The sequence below is a fragment of the Mirounga leonina genome, unplaced genomic scaffold, assembly GCF_011800145.1.
Source record: "Mirounga leonina isolate KUSES-001 unplaced genomic scaffold, KU_Mleo_1.0 Mir_154, whole genome shotgun sequence".
NCBI classification, from domain to species: Eukaryota; Metazoa; Chordata; class Mammalia; order Carnivora; family Phocidae; genus Mirounga; species Mirounga leonina.
The window spans coordinates 31724513-31751506 of record NW_023270389.1 but is presented as its reverse complement, the minus strand read 5'-3'; the positions used below and the strand labels follow the sequence as shown (position 1 = coordinate 31751506).

The following is a 26994-nucleotide window of genomic DNA, read 5'->3' as shown; positions in this document are numbered from 1 at the left end:
AAAATTAGATATCACCTAGCTTATGTTTCACACATACAAAATAATACGACGCCTTCCATTTTTTTAGTGAGCACTTTTTACAGTGACAAGTGTAAGCACATGGGATGGTAAACTGAAAAGTCTTTTCCTCATGCTGCAATGTTCTGCAAAGCAAAAAAAAGGTAAAGACTTCTATAACAATACACTTACTTAAAATGTAAAAGCACTGTGGTATTCAAATCTTTTTTTTAGATTATATTATAATCTAATATTTCAACTATAATCTTAGTTCTTTAATTCTTACTTAGTAGTAGCCATCACTGTGGGTTATTTTTAGCAGACAATACTAGCCAGGATGAAAGACAGGAAGATACAAGCTAACTGCATTTCTGTGACATTTATTTCTACTAATATTAAGAGATTATCCAAGCAAACAACTACCAATTCATGAGACCATTTTTAACACCTTGAACAATAAAATAATACCACAGCTCTTATGAAAAAAATATATTTAAGACATTATATTTTTAAGAGCAAAAGTTCCTTATGAAGTAGATTATATCAGATACAAGTGTAAAAATCAAGACAATTGTTACTCAGAAAATGGATAATCATACTGGAGCTAGTCTTTACCTCCACAAAAGCCACCTGAAGTGATTTCCTCTTCAAACACATCAGAGAAACCCCTTCCTGCATTTAGTTTTGCCAGTCGACCATCAATAAACTGAAATTAAAAAGTGTCAAATATGTTAATTTTCATTTTCTTCATAAAATTAATTTTACTTATAGCAAAATATTAGTATCAGATACTTATATAAATATAAATTACACATATATATGTATATACACACATATACAGATGCATGACAAGAAAACTCAAGCAATTAAAATAGCAGGTGCTCGGTAAAATAACAGCTCTTTAGTTAAATCAGAAATGTATGGCGCAGACTCTAACTTCATTAACAAGAAAAAGAATGTACGATTTACTGGCACTTGGTTACTTTCTATTCTGTCATCTGTGGCATCTGAAATTTGTATCTTTTGGATTATAAAAATTGTTATAAATGTTTTGAGGTTGGGGCGCCTGGGTGGCTAGGCGACTGCCTTCGGCTCAGGTCATGATCCTGGAGTCCCTGGATCGAGTTCCCCATCAGACTCCCTACTCGGCGGGGAGTCTGCTTCTCCCTCTGACCCTCCCCCCTCTCATGTGCTCTCTCTCTCATTCTCTCTCTCAAATAAATAAATAAAATCTTTAAAAAAATAATAAATGTTTTGAGGTTTCTCCATTCATAATGAAGGTGAAGTATCTTTAAGCTCCCTTGCATAAGAGACAATGGGTAACATAAGAAAGACTTAAATGATGTATGAAAGGTAGACTTGAAGATTTGGAGATTAATATGAAATGTTCATTTTCATGCTGGAATTAATCCTGGTCACAATTTTTTTTACCCTGGAAAATTTAAATTAGCCAAATTAAAATAAAGTAGCTTGATTTTTAAACAATTCTCACTCTGTCCTAGTTCTAAAAAAAAAGTTTTCTATTTAAATGAACAAAACTAATTGAGAGGAGTTCTATAGGGCAATACAGTATTCCTCAGGCAGCAATTTAATGCTTAATTATTTAATGGCAGTAAATTACATCAGTTTTATATGACTTTGAGACAGGAATCTCTTACAGACCAAAATTAAGAAAGAAACAAATGAAATCAACAGAGTCCTGTTCAAAATGTGGTTTAACTACCTTTATATTATCACAGAATAATTTTGACCCAAAATGTGGTTAGATGGATTTAAATAGACATAGCCTAAAAGGATGTACAGTCATGCCTTTTTTTTTTTTTTAAAGAGTATGAGTTGCTCTCATAAAAATTAAAACTTTTTGAGGGTAGGGACCATAGATTACCAATTTTTATATCATCATTATGCTTGGAATAAAAATGTTTCCGATAATGTAAGTAAATATCAACAGGAGTTTGGAGAATGAAAGGCTTGTATCACATCTCTGTTACTTATTAGCTTTATGATCTTGGGCAACTTACTGTCTCTGAGTCTGTTTCCCCTTCTATAAAATGGGAAAAATAATAAATATCTTATGGCGTTTTGTGAAGGTTAATTGAAACAACATGAAGTACCTAGATTGCAGGCGGAGAATAAATGTTAAATACTAAAGTCCACCTTTTCCCACCATCACCACCTTTTCGATCTCTATCAATTTATGAGTTTCCTGAGTATACAGTCACTGTCTTTCTCATGTATGTATCTTTAATACCTGGCAAATACCTAACATACAGTTTGAAATGAATGTTTGCTGAAAGACTGAAGTATACTGAAACAACGTGAAAGGTGTGTATATGGAATTATTTATTTCACTGTATCTTGAGATAAAAGGTAATAATGTAATCTTGGCATCTTTACTACTTATGATAAATGGTTAATTTGAAAAATAAAGTGGTTTAAAATGCTTGCAAAATTTGACTTTCATATATTTTCAACATAGCATTATAAATCAAACTAAAGTGATCTAATTTGATGGACTAAGTATCATTTTAGGAAAAAAAGGTGAAGTAAAATGATAAATTTAAAGCAATACATTACTGACAAATGAAGCAAACTAAGACCTCCTTTTAAAGGACTTAATTTGTTTTAAAAGATTAAGACTACAAGACTTTTAAAAAGGTTTTCATTTTTATGTTTACTAGAAATAATCCATCCATTTTAGTTTGAGTGGAATAGTTCAATGTCTAAAAAGAGATAAATCCCAAAACTATTTACTGATTATGCATTCTTGAGCATGAGTAACTACTTTGTGTTACTGTGAACTAGTGAATTGAGCCAATAAAAATTAATCACTTGGTAAAATGCCATGTGTTATCAACTGACTTTGCAAACAATCCTGTCACAGTGACAATCAGACATTTATCCACATGCATACTTAATGAAAATGTTTGTTCTTAAAATAAAAGATGGATTGTATGCACATACACACACACAGACACATATTCTATACACATACACACAAATATAGATACCCAGGGATAAGCTGAGAAGTGGCATTAATGGAGAAAAATATGCTTAAGGTAACAGTTCTCTAAATTCCTTTTTCTAGTTTTGATTCAGTAACCAGTAACACTTTTTTTCTTTTTTCCCAAGTGGAGTTGGGTCATGGTCACTCCATTCTAGTAACTCTGGAGGATTTCATAGTAAGTAAAAAAAAGTAAGAGCATTTTAGCTATTTTGCATAGAAATAATTTTGAAGTAAAAAATATTATCTGTTGGAAAAGCTATAACTATAATGGGCTGTAACCTGTCACTTGATTAATAGTTACCCACATAATTTAGTAAACACATATCTTAAGGTAATTGGAAGACTAAGTTTTAGAAGAATTAATTTGGAATTGCAAGTAATGACAAGTAACACTGTTAATAACAATGAAAGGGCTACAGATATAACAAAACATTAGGTTGCAAGTAGATTTTTAAAGGAATTTAAGAGTTTGCATTAAGATGATGCTTTTTTTTAAATTTTATTTTATTTTGTTATGTTAATCACCATACATCATTAGTTTTTGATGTAGTGATCCATGATTCCTTGTTTTTGTATAAGATGATGCTTTTTACATAAATCTTAATACTTTGCTTTTCATCCCAAAAGTAAAAATTAAAACCTGGACCTAAACATGCTAAATAATCACACCAAAACATGAATAACATAATTGGAAATTTCAAAAAAAATTCATAGACATAGTTCCATAGCATGGAGTCCATAATTTTATTATAAATTATAAATAAAAGTCATTTAAATAAGGATATGTATAATTATCAAGACCATTAATATTATTCCCTCCAAATTATCAATACCTGCAAGAATTGAATTTTGTTAATCCTTATGACACAATCCTAAAGTAGTGTGACAGGTTACAAGAGAAATGTTTTTAAGCAATAAAGCTACTTCCTTCTACTCTTTTTGATAGTTTTTTTTTTTTTTTTTTTTTTTAAGATTTTACTTATTTATTTGACAGAGAGACACAGCGAGAGAGGGAACACAAGCAGGGGAAGTGGGAGAGGGAGAAGCAGGCTTCCCGCCAAGCAGGGAGCCCGATGTGGGGCTCGATCCCAGGACCCTGGGATCATGACCTGAGCCGAAGGCAGACGCTTAATGACTGAGCCACCCAGGCACCCCTTTTTGATAGTTATTGCTAAGGTTTTCAAAGCATTTTTATCTTCAAATAACCATCTTAACAGGAAATTAAATCCATTTAAAGAAATTATCTGTTGTTTTAAATGGACTTCAGTAAGCAATACTGTTAAATAAAAATAAACATTCACCACATCAATTTTCAAATACAATATAAATGTTTTAAAAATTTCAATAAAATATAAAGAATAGACTTAGTGGTAAGCTTCTTTACCAAAAAATATAAAGAATATGTTCTGATCAGATTCACAGAATAAACTTAAATATATGGCCCAGTAGACTATGTATCTTTCCTCTAAGAGATAAATTGTATGCTTCTCACAGTTCTCTAATTCCTCACCAGTCAGTGCACTTGTGGCATTTAATCTAAAAATCCAAAACAAGTTATGCTATTAATCAGTGATATATACATATGTTATATAAATATCTAATTGCAATCAATCCATCAAAACTCTGAGGATGACAATAATTAAATTGTAAGAGTCTTATATGATTTTTAAAGATTTTGACTCTTTAAAAGAGCTCATGAAAAACACTGTCTGGGGAGAGAGGGTGAGTGGTGCAATTCTTTATCAAGCTGGGGAAGGGGAAGACGGAGTGCTGGGCTTCGCGCTGACATGACAGTCTTGTTACTGAAGCGAAGCAGCAGAGGCACTGGGGCAACACAATAAACAAATCGAGACTCCCCGATTCCTTTTTCAGCCTGGAGGAAAAATTAACATATCTCAAAATTTATCTCCTATTAGAAATTCTTCTTGGCATAAATATAAGATAACTAATCTAATAAAGGCTTGAGAGATAGAGAAAAAATACATTTTTTAATGAGTCAGAAATCTTCAGCAATTTAAAGGAAAAATGTAAATACAGTAAAAAATTACTTTTAAAATATATTAATTTATAACAGATCTTTAAAATTTCTTTTCTATATAATGCTTTGGGCTAAAAAATATAAGTAGTCGACTTTAAATATTCCTTCTTATAAATGCTCAGTAAACCTTGACAGGTTAGTGAAAACTACACTAAAGTGTTACAATAAATTAAGTCAGCAGATATTTATAGACACCTGCTAAATGCAGGGCATTCAGTTACTCACTATATATATAAACACAAACTGCTATAACAAATGGGCATCAGGTAGGTCAGTTTAGAGCTAAACCAACAGAATTAAGTATATGAAGGAATAGAAATAAACTGTTATTTTTATTCCATTTCAAATACTAGGCAAATAAAACTGTAAGAATACTAAATTACACTACCATGGTATAATGACCAGGAAAACACTGTGAAGGGATAAAAAGCCCATTCAATGTGACTTATTATTGGAACTAATAACCTAAAACAACATTAATGGAACAACAGTATCCTCCGGGATATATCAACAGATAGTCCTTAAATAATCTGCAACAAAATCAAGTCTGTTAAACCAGACTAATGAATTAATTCAATCATTTGATAAATATCTAATTAAATGTTTACTATATGCCACATACTTTTCTAGATGCCTGAAATACAGAAATGAACAGAACAAAAATTCAAGCCTTTGAGGGCTCTCTCTCTTTTTTTCTTGATGAGTTTAACGAAAGGTTTGTTGATTTCATTTATCTTTTCAAAGAACTAGGTCTTAGTTTCATTGATCTTTTCTATTGTTTTTTTAAAGTCTCTATTTTCATTTATTTCCTCTCTGATCTTTATTATTTCCCTCCTTCTACTAACTTTGTTCTTTTTCTAGTTCCTTTAAACTTAGACTGTTTGAGACTTTTCTTGTTTCTTGAGATAAACCCGTATGTCTCCTCAGACAAGGGCAACAAAAGCAAAAATAAACAAGTGAGACTATATCAAACTAAGTAGCTTTGGCAAAGTGAAGGAAACCATCGACAAAATGAAAAAGCAACCTACTGAATGGGAGAAGAGACTTGCAAATGATGTAACAGATGACGGGCTGATATCCAAATTACATAAAGTTCTCATACAATGAATAACAAAAAACCAAATAGCTCAATTAAAAAATGGGCAGAGGACCTGAACAGACATTTTCCAAAGAAGACATCAAGATGGACAATAGACATATGAAAAGATGTTCAACATTACAAATCATCAGGGAAATCCAAATCAAAACAATGAGATAACACCTCCAGACTGTCAATATAGCTATTATCAAAAAAAAAAAAAAAAAAGAAATAACAAGTATTGGCGAAGATGTGGAGAAAAGGAAATCCTTGTGCGCTATTAGTGGAATGTAAATTGGTGCAGCCACTAACAGTATGGAGGTTCCTCCAAAAAAATTAACAATAGAACCACCACACTATTCAGCAACTTACTTTGGGTATTTATCCAAAGAAAATGAAAACATTAATTCAGAAAGATATATGTACCCCTACATTCACCGTGGCATTACTTAAAATAGCCAAGATAGGACATCAATCTAAGTGTCCACTGACAGATGAATGGATAAAGAAGATGTGGTACACACACACACACACACACACACACACACACACACAGGACTATTATTACTCAGCCATAAAAAATATATGAAATCTGGCCATTTGCCACAATATAAATAGTCATAGAGGGTATTATGCTAAGTGAAATAAGTTAGAGAAAGACAAGTGTTGTAGGATTTCACTTATATGTGGAATCTAAAAAAAACAAAACAAATGAACAAACAAAACAAAACAGAAACAGACTCATATAGATACAGAGAGCAAACTGGTGGTTGCCAGAGGGGAAAGGTGGTGGGAGCATCAGTGAAATAGGTGAAGGGGATTAAGTACAAACTTCCATTATCAAATAAATAAGTCACAAGGATGTAAAGTACAGCATAAGGAATATAGTCAATAATATTGTAGTAACTTTGTATGGTGACAGATGGTGACTAGACTCAGGGTGATAATCATTTTATAATGTATAAAAATATTGAATCTCTATCTTGTACACCTGAAACTAATATGATACTGTATGTCAGTTCTAATTCAATAACAAAAAAAAACCCTTCATGATGCTTAAACATTTAGGGGGGGAGAACGGGAGTGGAAGCATGAAATAAAAAAATGTAATAAATTATGTAGTATGTTAGAAGGTGATGAGTGTTAGAAAATAAGAGAGAATTGCATAAGGAAGACTGGGCAGTTTGGACAAGGAACTTCCAATTTGAAAGAGTGTGATCAGGGCAGATATCATGAAGAAGATGACATCTGAGTCAAGCCTTGAAAGCAGTGAGGAAGTAGGACCCATAGTTTGTGGGAGAACAGATTCCAGGAAAGGGAGCCACCAGCATAAATAATACCCTGATACAGGAGCAAGCGTATCATCAGTGAGCCTGTAGGAAGCTCCAGTTGCCAAGAGAAAACCCAGCCAGTCATGAGGACTACTCTCACTTTAAAGTCATAATCTGTCATCTCTAATGTGCTCTGAATGATGCCAAGCAATTCTATTTTTTTTCTAGTCCATTCACTCTCCCATAAATATCCAACCACTTCCCCCATTTTTTCTTAGCTGATGACCTTGCTTCTTAACTTCACTGAAGGGGGAAAAAAAAAACCTGAAGTCATTAAAAGAAAAATTCTGCAAATTCTAAGCATCCCATTTATTCAGCTCCTTTACCTCCTCTTCCCATGCTTCTGCTTTCTCCCTTGTGATGCATGAAGTAACTGTGCTCCGCACAAAGACCAACTCCGCTAACAATTTTTCTTCCTTTTTCCTGCATATAGCTTTCTTTCTCTACTAGATCTTCCCACCAGCCTACACACATGTTATTTCTTTTCTTGACCCTTTTTACTTCTCTACCTATGTCCATTTCTGCATTGCTCTTTACAGTAAAACACAAAAGAGCTGTCAGGACTTTGGTCTCCACTTCCTCTTCTCCCATGCTTCAACCACAATTTCTGCCTCACCATTTCAGCAAGCTTGCTCTTGCTGATGTCATCAGATCTCCACTTTACTAAATTCAGCAGTCAGTTTCAGGTCTTTATTTTAATTAACTTGTCACGAGACTTTGACAGTGTTGACCCTTCCTCTTTGGTATTCTTTCCCTACTAGGCTGTGAAGATACCTTACTGTTTTGAACTCTCTCCGACCTCACTGGTCACTCACTCTTGGCCTCCTTCACCATCGCCTCCTGCTATTTTCCAGTTCCTGGGCCTCTTGCCATTTTTCTGTAGAGCCACTCCTTTGATAATCTCACTTGTCTTCCAGTCTAATGGCTTTAAATCCTATCCCTATGCTGATGACTCCCAACTTTCTATTTGCATTCTAATTTTCTCCTCTGCCTCATTTATCCATTTGCTAACCAATATCCTAGTTGGATATCTAATAGACACCTCAAACTTAACATGTTCAAAACTGAATTCCTCTCACCAAAATATTTCTTGCCCATAATCTTCCCCCTTTCAATAGAATGACAGCTACATCCTACCAGTTTCTTGGATAAAAAATCATGAAAACATCTGTCATTCTTCTTTCTCTCACACTTCGTACTAAATCTTTCATAATATCCACTGACTTTATCTTCAAAATGGATCCATAACCTGATCAGCTATTATCCTATCTTCCACAAGCCAGTTCCTAAAATGCTATCACTTCTCACCAAGATTATAGCAATAGCCTTCCAAATCTTCCTCTCTGCTTCTATATTTGACTACCCTACAGGAAGTTGTTTAAATGCCACATATTCTGTGAAATGCACACGGTCACTATACTATCTTAAATTCCCTCCTAACCCCCAGGTAGCCCCCTTTCCCATTCTATTTACTTTTCTATAGTACTTATCATCTTTGAACATTCTACATAATTTATCTATTATCTGTCCCCTTCACACTAGAAATAAAAGATTCACAAAGTCAGATATTCTTTTTTGCTTTGTTCTCTAATATATCCCAGCATCCAGAACACTGCCTCATACATAAGTAGACACTCAAATTATACTGTTGAATTGAAAGAATGAATAAAGAATACCTAGATGAATATTTCTACAACTTTAGTGTGTATATTGTTATGTATTTCATTAATAATGTAGATTCCTGGGTTTTAATCCAGGCATCTTGAATCAGAAATTTTGAAGGTGAGACTCAAGAATATCCATTTTTAATAGACTTTTTAGATAAATCTGATGCAGATGGTGTAAGACCCCACATAGAGAAACACTATTTAAAATAATAATTGAAGTGGGACACCTGGGTGGCTCAGTAGGTTAAGCGTCTGCCTTCGACTCACATCAGGACTCATATCAGGATCTCAGAGTCCTGGGATCGAGCCCCGGGAGCTCCCTGCTCAGCAGGCAGTCTACTTCTCCATCTCCCTCTGCCTCCCCACACCAGTGCCCTCTCTCTCAAATAAATAAAATCTTTAAAAAATTAAAAAAATAAAATACTAATTGAAGTAAGAGAACAAAGGATGCTGAAAAATCTATATTCCTTGTCCTGATAAGCTATCTCTCCTTGTGCATTCCTTCCTTCTGCCAGTTAAGTCTCCAGATCTTCCCTATGTCACATTTTATTTTTATTATTTTTTCATGTTATAAAATCAGTGCTTGATACAATTACCACCTCCTAATGATTCATATATCAAATATTTCCTAATACTCCAAACCTGTTGAATATTTAGTGTAGTAAGGCATGTGCTGATCTTAGCTATAGATTACATACCATACATAAGTAACTATCATGCTTCTTTTAAAAAAAGATTAATAGGATAATGTAGAAATTCATAGGATTTTATTATTTACGTTAAAACCTTTCTAAAATCTTCCAAAATCTCTAGCTAACATAAAAGGAAGACATATGGCTTTTGACTCGCTCCTTTTATTCAACATCTTATTAAATCAAAGAAAGTGGGTCATAGCACAAAATATAGAGAATGCTCAGGATGTCACTGAATTTTCACTCTACATCTTACACCACTATATGACTCCAGGTTTAAGTTATAAACACCACTCCATTTAAAACACAGTAACACTTGACTCCTACAAGTTTTGGATTATTCCTAAGTGAGCTTCATTATAATCAATTTTATAAGCTCTTCTATCAAAATTTGTCAAGACATTTTTATATCTATTCCTTATAATGAGTCACTCAGCAGTTTTTATTTGATTTATGTATTTGACAATACTAAGTGTCTATCATGTATTACATATTAGGATACAAAACAGTTTTAAGGGGCGCCTGGGTGGCTCAGTCGTTAAGCGTCTGCCTTCGGCTCAGGTCATGATCCCAGGGTCCTGGGATCGAGCCCCGCATCGGGCTCCCTGTTCGGCGGGAAGCCTGCTTCTCCCTCTCCCACTCCCCCTGCTTGTGTTCCTGCTCTCACTATCTCTCTGTCAAATAAATAAAATCTTTAAAAAAAAAAAAACAGTTTTAAAAAATGATCCTTGTCTTTACAGAGCATACAACTCAAGAAAGAGTCAGACAAATCAACCTGGATTACAATCCAAGTTCATAAATCAATGTTTAATAAATGTTATTTTTATTACTTCATCATTACTGTCTTTGACTCTCTCACTATTTGTTAATAAGAATTTATTATAACCCAAGTTATTTTTTTGGTATGTATGCTCATCAAAAGCAAGAAATTAACATAGATACAGCACTATTAAATAATCTACAGACTATCCAGGTTACACCAGTTCTTCTACTAATGTCTCGTTTTATTCCAGGATCGAACCCAATCTTTTCCATATGTGGTTCATCAGTCTTTCACTTTCCCTCTGGTGATCTAGACACTTTTGGAGAGTACTGCTCAGTCCTATGGTAGAATGCCCCTGAATGTGGGCTATTCACAGAGACATGAAACTATTTTCAGAGACCTAACAGCAAATTGTTCAGAATGGCTATAGCAATGGTATCTGGAGAAGTATTAGAGAAAAGATCAGAGAGAGAGAAGCCATAAGATGAAGGATTTTGTGTGCCATTCTAAGGGTTTGAACTTCATTCGAAATATAATAGGAAAAATATAAGATTTGCTTTTCAGAAAGAACAACCTTAAAGTAGAATGCAAAAAAAAAAAAAAAAGTAGAATGGAGGATGGCTTAGAGCGAGCTAAAACCAGCTATCCAACATAAGTCACTGACACTGAAATTGAAGAGGATAAAATAGATAATCTAAGTAATATTTAGAAAGCAGAATCAGCAGAACATAGTAAACAACTGGAAACTGGATGCAAGAAAGGTCAGCAGTAATAACATGGAAAGAGAGGACTCTTCATTTTCTGGTTTGGGGAACAGGGTAGCACTAGTTCCCAAAAGAAGGAATGCAGGAGGAGGGTCCAGTATGTGTGTATCTGTACAAATGCAGGTATGTGTAAGGGTCATGTACTTGTCTGTATGGGGGTGTACACAAAGATATACACTTACTGTGCAAACACACAGGCATTTACGTTTATATGGGTCTATGATAAAGATGTACTGGGGACTTATCATATATAGGTAATTAATGCAGTGTGGTCTTACATAAGAACCACCAGTGAGATATAGGAGTTAGAGAAGTAGAGGTCTAAGGATAAAGCCTAGAGGACTGTAACATTTAGAGGACAGGTAGAAGGCAAGTGTAACTGTAAAGGACACTAAAGGAACAGCCCAGAGAAAAAGGACGGGAAAAAAGGTAAAAAAATATATCACAGAAAGAGAAATAAGTATACAAGAAAGGTACATTGAAGAGGATCAGGGCAAGGATTCTTTTCATCTTCATTACACGTCTAACAAGAGCTATCGCCTCAGGAGAAACCATAACACAAAGGACAGTAATAGTGGCATGAAAGAGACTCTATTAAGTAGACATCAAGATACCTTAATGTGAATGTCCTATTGTTTTTTTTTGTTTGTTTGTTTGTTTGTTTTAGAATCTGTTTAAACTTTTTATTTTGAAATAATTTTAGATTTTTGGGAATGTTGCAAAAACAGAATGGAGAGTTCCCACATAACCTTCATCCAACTTCCCCTAATGATAACATCTTACATAACCATGGTACATTTAATCAAAAGCAAGAAATTAACATAGTTATAGTACCATTAAATAATCTACAGACTATATTCAGGTTACATTGGTTTTTCTACTAATGTCTTATTTTTATTCCAAGATCTAATCCAGTCTTTTCCATTTGTAGTTCATCAGTCTTTCTCTGCCCTTCGTAAACATTTTTTGCCCTTTGGAGAGCACTGCTCAGTCATATTGTATAATGCCCCTCAATGTGGGCTTGTCTGATGTAGTCTCATCATCAGATGGAGGTTACGTATTTTGGCAAGAACACCCCGGGGGTGATTGTGCCCTCAGTGAATCTCATCAGGGAGTAAATGGTGTCACTTTATGTTACTACTACTGGTGATATTAACCTTGATCACCTGGTTAAGGTGGTGTCTGTTGGGTTTCTCCACCATAAAGTTACAATTTTTCTGTGTACAGTATCTTAGGGAAATATATCAATTGTTTAAAAATCTATGATAAATACGAAAACACTAATCATCACATAGAAAGTAGACATTCAAATAGTACTTACCATATAAATGCTTATTGAATAAACAGATAACTACATTACCACCTATAATGTTTTATTATTATATAATAGATAAATTTCTAATTTAAGTTTTTAGAATTATTATGCAATGCATTTTGAAATATATGTTATAAATTAGGATCTGAAATCAAGTACCGAGTATATCAGAAAGTTGTTTTTATGGGCCCAAATCAGCTCTTTAAACATCACCTTATTTTGCTTCATATTCCGAGACTGTAATATATTTATTAATCTTTGATATGGCACTTTGTCAGATGCTTTTAGAAAAAGAAATATCATTCTATATCATAGCCACTGAGTTTTCCTTATGTATCATGGTAGTTCATCTTCACAGTAATTCTGAAGGTTAGTTGAGCATGAACACCCTCCCCCATCCAAAACTGCACAGGATATATTTTATTAAATCATAAATTTTCAGGTATTCTCTCACAACAGTAGTTGTGTTGGACACAACAGTTATCCAAAGTCCATCAAAGAATTTTTAAATGAATTTTAATTCAAATTTCTTAATGAACTGACATGAGAATTTTCTACTTATAGCCACAAAAGTATGTTCCTTAAATAATGAAAACTTGATGTAATTGGTGGCATATTTATAAAATAAAATAGTGATTCATTAGAAATGGATTGATCTTGGGGACTTTTACCCTAATGTTATTTATATATTATTTATTGGATGTACGCTTGTTATTGTATTCTTTGGTCATAATGAAAAGTTTACTTTCATGAAACTGAAATCCATCTCCCTAATCTTAGTCTTTATATATAATTTATGGCTGTTAATCACTGTAGTATGTAAATATCTTAGTATTCAAAATCACTTTTTATAAGTAGTAATTATAAAATATTGCACAGAGAAATTTTACTAATACTTCACTTAGCACCCGGCATCAACAAGATCGTTACGTAAGAAACTACGTCTATGGAGTTGAATCATATATGGTCCCAGTACTGGAGTAGCTCATAATCTATACAGAAAATTAATATGTAAACTAAAAAGAGAATTATCAGAAGTGCCAATATACAAATATAGATATGGGCATATTATCACTGATTTGGCATTTCCTTCTACTCTCTCTAACCCATCAGCAAGAATTGGCAAGTCTACCTCCCAAACATAACCAAACTGTGCTCTGCGAAACCATCTTTTCTGCTACCCTCCTCATCCAAGCCACCATCTCCTCTCTCCTGCACAACTGAAACAGATCCATAACTGGACTCTTTCTACCTCTCTGTCCATTACAACGTAATCTGGGCAATCTTTATAAAACACAAATCAGATCCAGTCATACCCCAGCTAAAGCTTTCCAATAGCATACTACTTCACTTAGAATAAAACGTAACTCTTATGCCTTCAAAGTCCATTAAGACTTGTCTCCTTTCTGCTCTTCTAAGCACATCTAATACAACTTTCTTTCTTACCCGTAGTTGATTTAATTCTGATGCTAGGAAATGCCAAGTTCTTTCCCTCCTTTAGGGTTTTTGCAATAGCAATTCCCTCTACTTGAAATGATTTTCCTTCCAAACTAATTCCCTTCTTAGATTTAGCTTAAGTATCACCTTTTCAGTAATGCCTTTTCTGAACCTCTGGTGTAAAATTCGCCATCCAGTCATTATCTCATACCCTCTGAACTTAATCACTTGCTGATATTTTTCTTATCTTTGTTGTTTGTTAACCCATTCCCTTCACTAGAAATAACAACTCCATGAAAGCATGTTACACAGCTCTAAATCTCAAGTGCTTGAAGTAGCATTGCCTGACAAAAAAACAAATGCTCAGTACATAACTGTTAAAGTGAATAAACAAATAAAATGTTTTCAAAGTAGTATAGGCACAGAGAAAGGAGTGCAGATTTAGTGAGTGGGAGGAAAATCAGGGGAGGTTTTAGAGAGGTGAAGGAAGACATAACGAAGAGGTCAATTATAATAACACAGACTAAATGCTGTAACTCAGGTACGGACAAAGCTCTAAGGGAACAGAGAGGATGTCAGGGTGAAGGTTGGTGGGGACAGGGCTGACATTTGAGCAAGCTATGGAAGAATGACAGAGAGCAGATTAATACTGGTTTCATGGGACAGCATATATAAAACCTTACTTTGTGCAAGGTGTATTTGAAGGGATATTCAGTGTTTTTGGGTATTGCATTAGATTAAGAAACTGTGCAAGGATTCAAAGCCCAGAGAGAGACCAAGCACCTCACAACGTGTGCTACTCTAAGTGGCCTAACAGGATACAAACCCAGGTCTGTTGGATTCCAGAGCATTCCAGAGCCAATGCTTTTAACAACGGGGCAGGCATGCCATTAGGGACACGTGATGGTGAGACCAGGAACTCAAAGTCAAAGGATGCATACAGTGTATTTAACTGAAAGCTTAATTTTACTTGAAGACGAAGGGAGGAAAAAGGTAATCTAACCAGTAATTTATTTAAAATGTTTTCATTTTAAAATAACACAGCTATACTGTGGTATAGAATGCATGACATGCATGAATGTTTCTGAAAAATACAAATGGCTTCATTAAATGTTGTGCTTTTCAGTGGGCTCTTACAGCCACATTCCCATTCTTTTTAAAAACATGTGTTCTCTTCCACCACGAGGGACACTTGTTGGATGGAAAAGTTTTTCTTAGACACATTTGTATTATTTTATGACAGGTAGGAAAGGGTTTTGGAAGAATAGTAAAAAAGGCTTTTCCAATTTGAATCTGTATCTATACTTGAACTCCTTACTTGTCATACACATTTCTTAATAGAAATCTCAGTTGCCAGCTAAAGGAGGGCCTATATTCATGGAGATCCCATAAGTTTGTAGTTCTAGACTAGGCTCTTGAATCAACACAATGAACTCAGTCATTGTCCTTAGCCAGGAAAAGTGTGTAATAAAATGAGCAGAAGAAACTTTACTTCCAGTGGCCTTAATAAAAAATAATATACACAAGAAAATAATTTCCTTTATTGTGTTAGCATAATATGAAATAAAGGTAAGAGTCCTAAAAATAATAGCTTAAATCTTCATAAAGCTGCTAGCTAAAGAAATATGGTGATGTCAGGGTTGTGGATTTAAGAAGCTGTTTCTGGGAATCCTTCCAAATCCATTATCTAAAGAGGAATTTATCCAAATGGAACCTACTATCATCCGTCTAAGCTATGTTTATTTCATAATATCATGGAATGTTAGAGCCGAAAGGTATCTCAAACTTAGTGACCTGCCAGTCTAACTCATCGTACAGATGCAGAAACTGAGGCCTCAAGAGGTTAAGAAGTCCACTGTCAATGAAAACAGCCTGTTATAGGCTGATACAGGAACAATAAACAAGATGTTTTTATATAGTACTTAAATAATTCAAATAATAGTAACTTAAATAATTAAGTTTAAATAATAATGATAAAGCAAACTACCAGAACATTCCCTTCCTTAGAAGGTCCCTCCTTGAGTGCCCCTCTCTCTCCACAGAAAAGACCATAATCCTTTCAGCTTATTCTTTCCTTGCCTGCCTTTATAGTTTTACCACACAAATGTTTCCCTAAATCATATATTATTTAATTTTTTTTGTTAAACATGACATAGAAGGACGCATCATAGTAATTCTTCAGTGATTTGTTCATTTAATTCATTCATATTTAGTTTTGCTGCAGCTTATTTATTTCCCTGCTGTATAATGTTCTACTGTATGAATATAACCATTTGCTCATTTTAATACTGATGAACATCTAAGATTACTGCCAGTATTTTACTTTTACGAGCAGTGTTAGTAAATGATTTTTGGTGCACAACTTAAGAGTGGAATTCATAAGAAATTTGCATGTTTAACTTTCAATGCTAGTGCCAAAGTGTTTTCTAAACAATTTGTGCAAATTTACACTCCCATGAACAGTTAAAACTTGGCCCCTTGCTCCATACCTTTTGCCAAATTTTGAGATTTTCAGGTTTTTAAAATTCAGCCAATCTGGTGAGTATGAGGTGATATTTCATTGTATTTTTTAAATTTTATGTTCTCTGACCACAAATGAGGTTGAGTACTCTGCATACTTTTATTTTTCAGGCTTCTTCATTTGCATATGCTAATTCAAGTCTTTTGCACAATTCTATTGGATGGATAGGCTTCTTACAGACATGTAGGAGTTTCTTTTGTTTTGTTTTGGCTTGGTTTTAATTCTAGATTCTAAATCCCTGGGTGGTTCATATGTATTACAAACATGGTATCTTTTAATAACCAAAAGTTCTTAATTCCAATAAAGTCAAATTTATTTAAGCTTTTCCTTCATGTCTTAAGAAACTTGTCTCTCTCCTAAAAGTAATAAAAATAAGTCAGTTTGGTGTCTTCTTTCTAAATCTTTTTTTTTTTTTTAGCTAAATTATATGCGTTAGGATTTTCAATGGTAATAGGTAACACCTTTTTCAGAGGGAAATCTTCAGTGTTTCAATATTAAGTATGATGTTTAATGAAAATATCTTTAATTATGCCTTTTTTTAGTTTTTATCATGAATTTTTTGAAAAATTTCTGCATCTGTTGAGATGCTCTAATGATTTTTCTCATATAATCAGCTAATGTAGTGAATTACATTCATAGATTTCCTAATATGCAACTGTCATTTAATTTCTGGAATAAATGCAACCTGCTCATAAAGTAGTATCCTTTTTATATATTGCTAGAATTGGTTGCAAATATTTTGTTTAAATTTTTGCATCTATGATTATGAGTGAGGCTGGCCTATAATGTTCTTCTCTCATGCTCTTTTAGGATCTGGAACCAAGATGATCTTAGCTGTATGAAACAAATTGAAGAGTATCTCCTTTTTTCCATTATCAAAACAGGAATTTTTTGGAATTTGAATTAGAACCATTTCATTCTTGAATGTGTGGAAGAACTCGCCTATGTTACACAAATCTATATATTTACCATTTATTTTGTTCTTCCTTCTTGCATCTCAGACCTTCCGTCTTGGATCTGAGAAAACTTTCTTTCTCCCTGAAGTACTTTCTTAAAGTACTCCCGTAAGGATTTCTTTCTGCTATTGGTGTAGTAGTCAGGGTTCAACCAAGAAGCAGAACCAGTAGGAGATTTGATAGATAGGTAGACACACACACACACACACACATACACACATACACGAGATTTACTACAAGGAATTGGTTTACATGATTAGGGGGCTAGCAAAGCCAGTCTGAAATTCATAGGAGAGGTAACAGGAAGGAAAAATTATGAGCAGGCTGAATCCATAGGCAGAGGCCAAAGCTGTCATCCATGGATAGAATTTCTTCTCTCTCCCAGGGAAACCTCAGTTCTGAGTTTAAGGCCTTCCACCTGACTCAGACAGGCTTACCTAGATTATCTACAGTCAAATGATTAGAAGTTTTAATTGTACATGTAAAAACACCTTCACTGAGAGGAGCATTTGATTAAGTAACTGGGGATTTTATCCTAACCAAGTAGACACATCAATAAAGCCAATACAAGGGGCAAACTCAGTTTTTTGGGGGGAAATGTTTTTATATCACTCTTATAATGAGGATGTCTTTTTTTTAAGATTTTATTTATTTATTTGACAGAGAGAGAGAGAGAGATCACAAGTAGGCAGACAAGCAGGCAGAGGGAGAAGGAGAGGGAGAGGGAGAGGGAGAAGCAGACTCCTGGCTGAGCACTGAGCCCGATGCAGGGCTCGATCCCAGAACGCTGGGATCATGACCTGAGGCGAAGGCAGACACTTAACCAGTTGAGCCACCCAGGCGCCCTGAGGGTGTCTTTTAGTTGCCGTAAGAGTCTAGACATTTTTTCTCAGCACACTGAAGATATGGCAGTATCTTCTGGATTGCTGATATGAAGCCAGCTGTCCGTATACTGCTCCTTTGAAGGTAATCTTTCTTGCCCCTCTTGTTGTTTTTAAAATTTCCCCTTATTATTTAATGCTTTAGAGCTGAATATATGGTGTGGCTATAGATTTCTTTTTATTTATTCAGTTTGGATACGTTGGACTTCTTAAATTTATAAAGTGTTGTATTTTATTGGTTCTGGCATTGTCCTTTCAACTACTACCTCTTCTCCATTTTCTGTCCTCTCCTTTTAGAATTGATTAGATGGCTTTAGACATTTTCAACTCTACCCTACATGTCTATTAACCTCTCTTATATTCTCTATTTCTTCATTTCTCTGCATTATCTCTGGCTAATTTCTTTTTCAGATATATCTTCCAATTTAGCAAATCTCTCTTCAGTTAGATCTGATCTGCTGTTAAACCCATCAATTTCCTTTCATTTCAATTACATGTTTCCTACCAGAATTATATTTGCTACATTCTTAAAATTGGTTCCACTTCTTGAATGTTTTTATATCCTGAACACTTTTAAAGCTTACCTTCTATTTCTTTGAACATCTTAAGCATAGCTATTTTATGTTCTATTTTTGATAATTCCAATAATTAAAGTCTTTCCAAGTCAATTTTTGTCTGCTGTTTCTGCTAATTCTCATTCATGATTTGTTTCCTTGTATGTTTAATAATTTCTAGCAGTGAAATTTTTCTTGGAATTATAGCTGGGAGAATTCTTTGGTGCCTGGATTCCTCAAGAGAAGATGTATGTTTACCTCTGCCTAGGGCCTGACAGTGCTAACAATTTAGGATCACTTTAAACTTGGCTTGAGTTGCGTCAGACCAAATCTGAAATTATTAATTCAGGCTTCAAATTCCTGTAACAGGGTGGTGTGTTTACTTCTCAGCAGCACTTTTTCCTCCCCTCCACGCAGTACCAGTGCTTCAGAGGTACAATCACCAGGAGATGAGTTAAGGGAAGGAGCAACCTTATTTCTTGTTTACTTTTACACTAAGTCATCCCACATTTGTGGGAGTAGGGTCTCCTAATACACTTCTCAACTTGGGAAGTAAGCACTGGGCTTTGTCTCCTGTGTCCCCACCACAAAAAAGTTTTTTAAATACTGCATTTAAAGTTGTTTCAGTACATAAGTTAGCTCTGAATCCTTCTTGCCATATTATCAGAAAAAAAAAAAAAAAAAGAAATAACAGAAAGAAAAGGAAAGGAAAAAAAAAGAAATAATTAACTCTTAACTTAAAATTATACATTGCTCTGCTGGATCTCAATTTTGATGCATAAGCATTGCTGAATAAAGAGAGAACCTGAGGTGTTCTTGACCTATAATGGATCACAAATTCATAATAATGAATAGTAATCATTTTTACCTAATAAATATTTTTATATTCTTTCAGAAAGAGCAATAGTATCTTTGAGGCTTCATCTGCTGATAATTTTTTACTAACTGATTCTTATTTTTGTTTTTCTTCTCCTTTTCCCCCAAGCTTTAACATAGTGTAATTGGTAATCAAAAAACTGCACATAACTAATGCAGATAATGTGGTAAGTTTGGACATATGTATACACTTCTGCTATAATCACCACAATCAAGGTAATAAACATATCCAACACCTCCTTGCATCCCTTTGTATTTTTGTTTGTGCTAAGAAAACCGACATGAGATATACGCTCTTAATTTTTTTAATAAAGATTTTATTTATTTATTTGACAGAGAGAAACACAGCGAGAGAGGGAATAGGGGGAGTGGGAGAGGGAAAAGCAGGCTCTCCGCAGAGCAGGGAGCCCAATGCGGGGCTCGACCTCAGGACCCAGGGCTCATGACCTGAGCCAAAGGCAGACGCTTAACGACTGAGCCACCCAGGTGCCCGCCCTCTTAACAAGTTTTAAATACACAATAAGATAATAGTTAACTATAGGCACTATGTTGTATAGTGAATCTCTGGAACTTACTCATCTTTAGAAGTTTGTGAAACTGTTTACAGGAATCTTTTAAATTCTTTCAGGTCTATCTTCAAGTATCATTTCTTAAGGGTCATAAAATAATATCAAGTTTGAGAATATGGTCAATCGGTGCATGTAAAACTATCTAAGTTGTCTATATAATGGGTTCTACTTTAACTGACCGTTTTAATATTTTACATTTAGCTTTTTGACTGAGTTTTATTTTTAAAAAATCCTGCATAGATTTGTATTCTATTAATATAATTGCTCTAAAATGAGGCAGACACTAAAATCTAGTAAGCTTCTACAAAGTGTTGTGCACTGTGCTGAGGTATACATGTATTAATTCACATAAACTTTACCACAACCCTGTTAGGTGGTATTTCTATTTTAAAGAAAAATAAACAGATACTTATGAACAAACAGCTATTAAGTGATAAAGCCAAGATTTAACCCAATTCTATCTGATTCCTAAAAAATACAAGCATTTTGTAAGTATATAAATTACTGTGTCTTAATTACATCTAATGAAAAGCCTTTAGTTACATTCTCATGGTCAAAGGTTAAGCAATAAATTAGATATTCTACCTACCCATTCAATTCTTAACCCCCATATAATCTGATCTTCACAATTCAGTTTTGACAATGGGTAGTAGTACTATCTCTCCTTGACAGATAAAAATCCGAAAAGGTACTGTGATTTAACTCAACAAGCATGCACTAGAAGACTAGTAGGACCACACCATGCTGTATACGTCAGCATTTATAAAAACCATCCCATGATCCTCATACAACCTTAGGAAGCAATCAGTCTAATATTGGAGCCCTCCAGAGACAGAGCACTAAAAGTAACCCATTCCATCTTTAGAAATTCACAAAACATCTTGGACCCTGAAACCTATCAAACCTGATTCTGCTTCTTCTAGGTGTTGGATGAATCTAACTCTTTCTTTGAGGTAAACCTTCACATATTAGAAGGCAGTTATAGCCCCCCACCCCCCGCCAGAGTATTTTCTAATTATTTTTTAGAAGTTCCTCAGAATATAGATAATAGTATTGGTTTTATCACCATCAAATTAAATGACTTGTTTAATTTAAAGCTTATCTCAGGGCGCCTGGGTGGCTCAGATGGTTAGGCATCTGCCTTTGGCTCAGGTCATGGTCCCAGAGTCCTGGGATCGAGCCCCGCATCGGGCTCCCTGATTGGCCGGGAGCCTGCTTCTCCTCCTCCCTCTGCCTCTCCCCCAGCTCATGCTCTCTCTCTCTCTCTCTCTGTATCTCTGTGTCTCGAATGAATAAAAAAAAAAAAAAAAAATCTTTAAGCTTATCTCAAGTATGTTACATGGTATCTTTTCTCCGAATGGCCCAAAGGATTCTATTAGATTTTCAGCTTCTCAAGGGCATTACTGAATTTTTTATTCATATTTGTATCTGGGCCCTGAGCAGTTTATGGCCCATTGTAGGTCTTCATTAAGTGTTGAATTCACATAAGTAACTTTACATTTAAATTATCATGTGGAATAAGAAAAGAAAATGTTTAGAACTTAATTTAAATTACATAAACAGAAACTAAGATAACCCTGAATTAAGAGACTTGCTATGATCACACACTGGAATGAAAGAACTAGTACTCTAAACATTCTGAATTCTGATGTTAAGATACCTGCTTTTTGAAATGGCATTTACATATTCTGAGCCCAAAATTAAGATACACAGTATGACTATCAATTTTTTTCTGAATTTTAAATGTATAATTATGACATCTGTTTTTATAAACTGGATTACAGTAGGACTGTCCTACAAAAAATAGTTTGCTTAACTATTACCAATCATACCAAACTAACTCCTAGATGTCTTACATGAAACTAATCATGTTGGTTTCATAACTGTATGAATGAATACTCTTCCTCAGACTAGCACTTTCAATGGCGAATTTTTTAATAACAAAGTTACTTTTACATAATTTTCTGGAGTGCCATTCCATAGATAACTATAGAGTTACAAAAGAAAGAAAACTTTCTTGTAATTCTAAAACAGACATTACTCAGGGTTTTGACATACTTTTGATAAAAGTGATAAAAATGTGTTATGCATTTCTGTTACATTTCTGTAATCTGTTACAGAAGGAAATGTGGAGGTCCATTCTTACCTGCTTGAAAAGTTGGAGGTTAACTGCAGTTTCCAAGAACTGTTTCATCAGACTTGAGCGGTGCTTTACAAAACTCTCCTCACAGAAAGTGATGGGCTCACCCTAGACAGAAATAAAGATTTTTAGGGTGTCAGTAGAAAGTCAGAGAGAAACAGTCTCTCTAAAAAGGCACATGGAGGGTCACGGAGGAAGTATAAGACAGAATCAACTTCAAGGTGCTAAAAGTCTAAAAGGAGTCAAACAGACTCTTAGACAAAATAGCTGGATTTCAGCCTCAGAGAAATATTCCTCTACTGACAAGCTTCTACTAGAGCTTCCTAATCAAGGATCCCTGGGGTCTTAAAACTGCTCACTTTCACTTCCTCAAAGTAAGAATGAATCTCCTAAAAACAAAGGTTTAATATTATTAGATTGAATTATGAGTATTAAAAAGAGTATGCATAGCTGAAAAAAGTCAACTGCAGTTTTATCCTAATTAGAAAATATTCTTGCTATAAAAATTGCTGCATTTTTTTGCTATTTATATTTGATCATTAATTTCTTTTTAAATTAATTAAAAGTTCTTACAATAACATTCTCTTCGTCATTTCACATACAATTCTGATATACCTTCTAGAGTAAGTCCCACTTTGTATCTGCCTTAATTTATCCTATTTTTTAAGTAACCATAACTTTGCAAGTGTCTTTTGGTAGCTTATGCTCCATTAGCTTGCTCCTCCTCCAAATTATCAGGAACTTAAATTCTGAATAGAGATTCGACTCATTCCATTTATTCCCATACATGACATCAGACAATTGTCACTCAGTGGCTGATCCCTACCACCTGCTACTTCCCTCAGTAGCCTGAATGGTCCTCTTGCCCATTCAATACATGTGAAGATAAGTGATCCAAATGAATATGAGATAATATGATCCAAATGAAAACTGAGATAAGTGACAATGATTCACTCCTTATAATGAATCTTGTAGCCATCTCTATGTTGGCAGTAAAAAGGAAAAAAGCTCACCTTCTAATAGAACTTTGAAAAAATATTAATTTAATTTAATTTTAAGGACAAGTCAATGCCTTGATTACAGGTATCTATAAATAAAATTCTGAAAATTGGCTCCTGCATGAATAAAATGAGACTAATAATCTAACAGTAATTCAACTGTTACCACTGGCTAATGGAAGCTAATGATACTATGGATCTGCACTGTTCAAAACAGTAGCCATTAGTCATATGCTGCAATTTAAATTTAAATTTATTAAAATTAAATAAAACTAAAATTTTAGTTCCTCAATACACTAGCCACATCTGAAATGTTCAATTGCCACAAGTGTTCAGTGGCTACTATTAGATAACACAAATACAGAACATTTCATTTATCAAAAAGTCTTCTTGAACAGCACTGCTACAGAAGAAAATAAAATTCAAACACATTATTAGAGAAGACAACCAATAATCTATTAATTGCTGTCACCTAATACCAGCCACCAGCCAATACCTCATAATAAAACTGCTATTATGCATTTTGATACTGATTATTGCCATTCTTAAGTGCCATAGGATGATTTTAAATTATATATTTTAAAAATTAGATTTATATAAATATATTTTATATAATCAAAAATCACCATATTTGCCACTATCATAGAATTTACAACTTAGAATCTATTGGGGTGGGGGGTACAACAAACAGGCAATCCTGTTAAAGAGAAAGGTCTATTGTTTTTGCATCCCAGGTATCAGCATCATATCTAGTTACACTGGGAGCCCAAAAACGTTTTATAAGTCAATAAACAAAGTAGCAAGTGATCTAAACTTTGCTCCATATCACTTATTTTCTTTTCAAAAGTAAAAACAAATTTTAAAAATAAATAAAATCATTGTTTTTAATGGCAGTCCCAACTATACCACAATTATTACAAAGTGATCGGTACTACTGATAATTTTAGTTTTTATTTGACAGATTTTTCTCTAACATGTGAGTTGTAGCTTATTAGCATCTATGATTTTTCCAAAAGTCGTCACTAATACTGCAGAACAGTATTAATTCAAATATAAAGCTCTATCTCCAACTGAAAAGTTTAGACTTTCTATGATACAATCAAGCATTTCTTTTGACTGGAAGGAGTGGAGGACAAGGGGATGGAGAATTGCAAGGTGAAGGAAAATGGATGAGAGGAAAGTCTACCTGTGCTTTCTTAAGAGTTGGGCATAACTTTTTTAGCCAGTGTGACTTATGCTGGCAGAATCCTGTCCTCATTAATCTTCTAGCAACTGCTTTCAATCTTTCAAGAGAAATAGTAAAGAGAAAGTTCAGATATGCTGTCCATCCAGTTTTGATAACACCAATCGTAGTAAAAGCTTTGAACTTAACCTTCAAATGATTAACACAGCCTGTTTAGCTAGAGTCTCTGATAATAACAAAAAAGACAAAGCCCTGACACATATTGGAATTTTCTCTCAGGGAAAAGAAAAATAAGTCTTGATTAACAATGCTCTAAATTTTTACATATTAATACACAGGAGTCTCAGTTATTGTCATGCTGGGGTGTATGCTATCAAACAAATTATAAATGACTCCCCAGTATGAGTTCTTTTAAATCTGAGTCAAGTTGAATAGATGATAAGGAACTCTGCTTAGGATCTTGATTTACTTATGATCTGGTTAAAAATCAGGCTTAGGATTGAGTGGTTTTCAAAAACTCTTCTTGCTCCAAGTAGAGTGACTATATGTCCAGTGTTGCCCAGTTAATTCCCATTTTACTGAAGTATAAAAGATTTCATTTAGAGGTACTTCACAGAGGAAGTAGCTTCACAAAGGAAACCTGAGCTGGCTTTGAAAACTAATGGAAGCCTTCTGAAACAAACATGGAAAATATAGTCTTGAGAGAGGCAGGTATAGACAAAAAGTGGGTAGTGTGTTTGGGATGGCTTTGCATTAGAGAAAGTGCCAGAAGAAGATAATAAAAGATTGGTTGAGGCCTAGGGGCTAATGGATATGAATTACAGAAAGTACCAGAGAGAAGAAATAAAAGGTAGGTCAAGCCATATTGGAAAAGGCCTAGGTTATATTCTAAAGTTCTTTTCTTTTTTTTTTTTTTTAACCTCATGCGAGGTATTCGTTTTATTTATTTTTTTTATTTATTTGAGAGAGTGAGCAAGAGAGAGAGATTGAGAGAGCGAGTGGGGAGAAGGGCAGGGGGAGAAGCAGACTCCCTGCTGAGCAGGGAGCCCAACATGGGACTCGATCCCAGGACCCTGAGAGCATGACCTGAGCCAAAGGCAGGCGCTTAATCGACTGAGCCACCCAGGCGCCCTAAAGTTATTTTCTTAAAGACATCAAGAAGCTCACAGAATGTCCACTCAATGAAGTAACAAGATTGTATGTTTTAAAAGCAAAGTTAAGGGGGGCCTAGGTGGCTCAGTCAGTTAAGCATCTGCCTTCGGTTCAGGTTATGATCTCATGGGTCCTGGGAATCGAGCCCCGCATCGGCATCAGGCTCCCTGCTAAGTGGGGAGTCTGTTTCTCCCTCACCCTCTGCCCCTCCCCCCATTCGTGCTCTCTCCCTCTCTCAAATTAATAAATAAAATCTTTAAAAAAAAATAAAAGGAACGTTAATAGGCAAGAGGAAATAACGGAAATAGGCAGACCAAGTAATAGTGCAATACAAATCTGGCAAGAAAAGATGAACCGGGCAGTAGAAAGGAAAAGTGATGACTACCATTAGCTAACACTGATAGGGCATTCATTACTATCACTAATAATAACAATAGCTAGTATTTACATAATGCTTATTATGGGCCAGGTACTGTTCTAAGCACTTTACATGTATTAATTCACATAAACCTCAAATTTACTGTTGTCTTACTTTATACATGACTAAATTAAAATATGGGGAAGGGTTAAGTAACTTGCTCAAGATTACATAGTATGTAAGTTGTAGAAGCCTGATTCAGACTCAGTCTATGCTTCCAAATTATCCAATTTCTGAGTATGCAAGACTACATGAAGTGTTTTATTTATTCCATATCATGTAATCTGTAAAAGTACAATTTTACTGCAAAATCAACAGGACTGTTTAGCAACTGACGTACAGCAGTGGTACTCAAAGCATGGTCCAGGGACTCAGACCTTTTCACAGGGTCTGCAACATCAAAACTATTTTTATAACAATGCTAAAACATTATTTGCCCTTTTCACTTTTATTTTCTCATGAGATCCAATGGAAGCTACATGACTGGTGATATTGCAACAGACTGAAAGCAGAACCAATATGGGAATCCAGCCCTCCTCTTTTAAGCTACATACTTTTGAAAAAATATAAAACAATGCCATTCTTCTATTATTTTTTGTTTAGAAATAGTTATTTCTCATAAAAATATGTTTCATGTTTATCTGTAGTTTTATATTG

At 34.4% G+C, this 26994-nt stretch overlaps 1 protein-coding gene across 1 annotated transcript in view; it reads right to left on the bottom strand.

The window, feature by feature from the left end:
• Positions 1 to 324: 324 nt before the first annotated feature.
• Positions 325 to 26994, bottom strand: part of LOC118014243 (DENN domain-containing protein 1B) — a 206596-nt gene continuing 179926 nt past the window's right edge. Inside the window, exons 15-16 of the mRNA XM_035010393.1 lie at positions 22593 to 22694; positions 325 to 703 (exon numbers count right to left, since the gene is read on the bottom strand). Of these exons, the coding sequence (XP_034866284.1) occupies positions 602 to 703; positions 22593 to 22694 (204 nt within the window). The 3' untranslated portion in view covers positions 325 to 601. The remainder of the gene's footprint in view (positions 704 to 22592; positions 22695 to 26994) is intronic.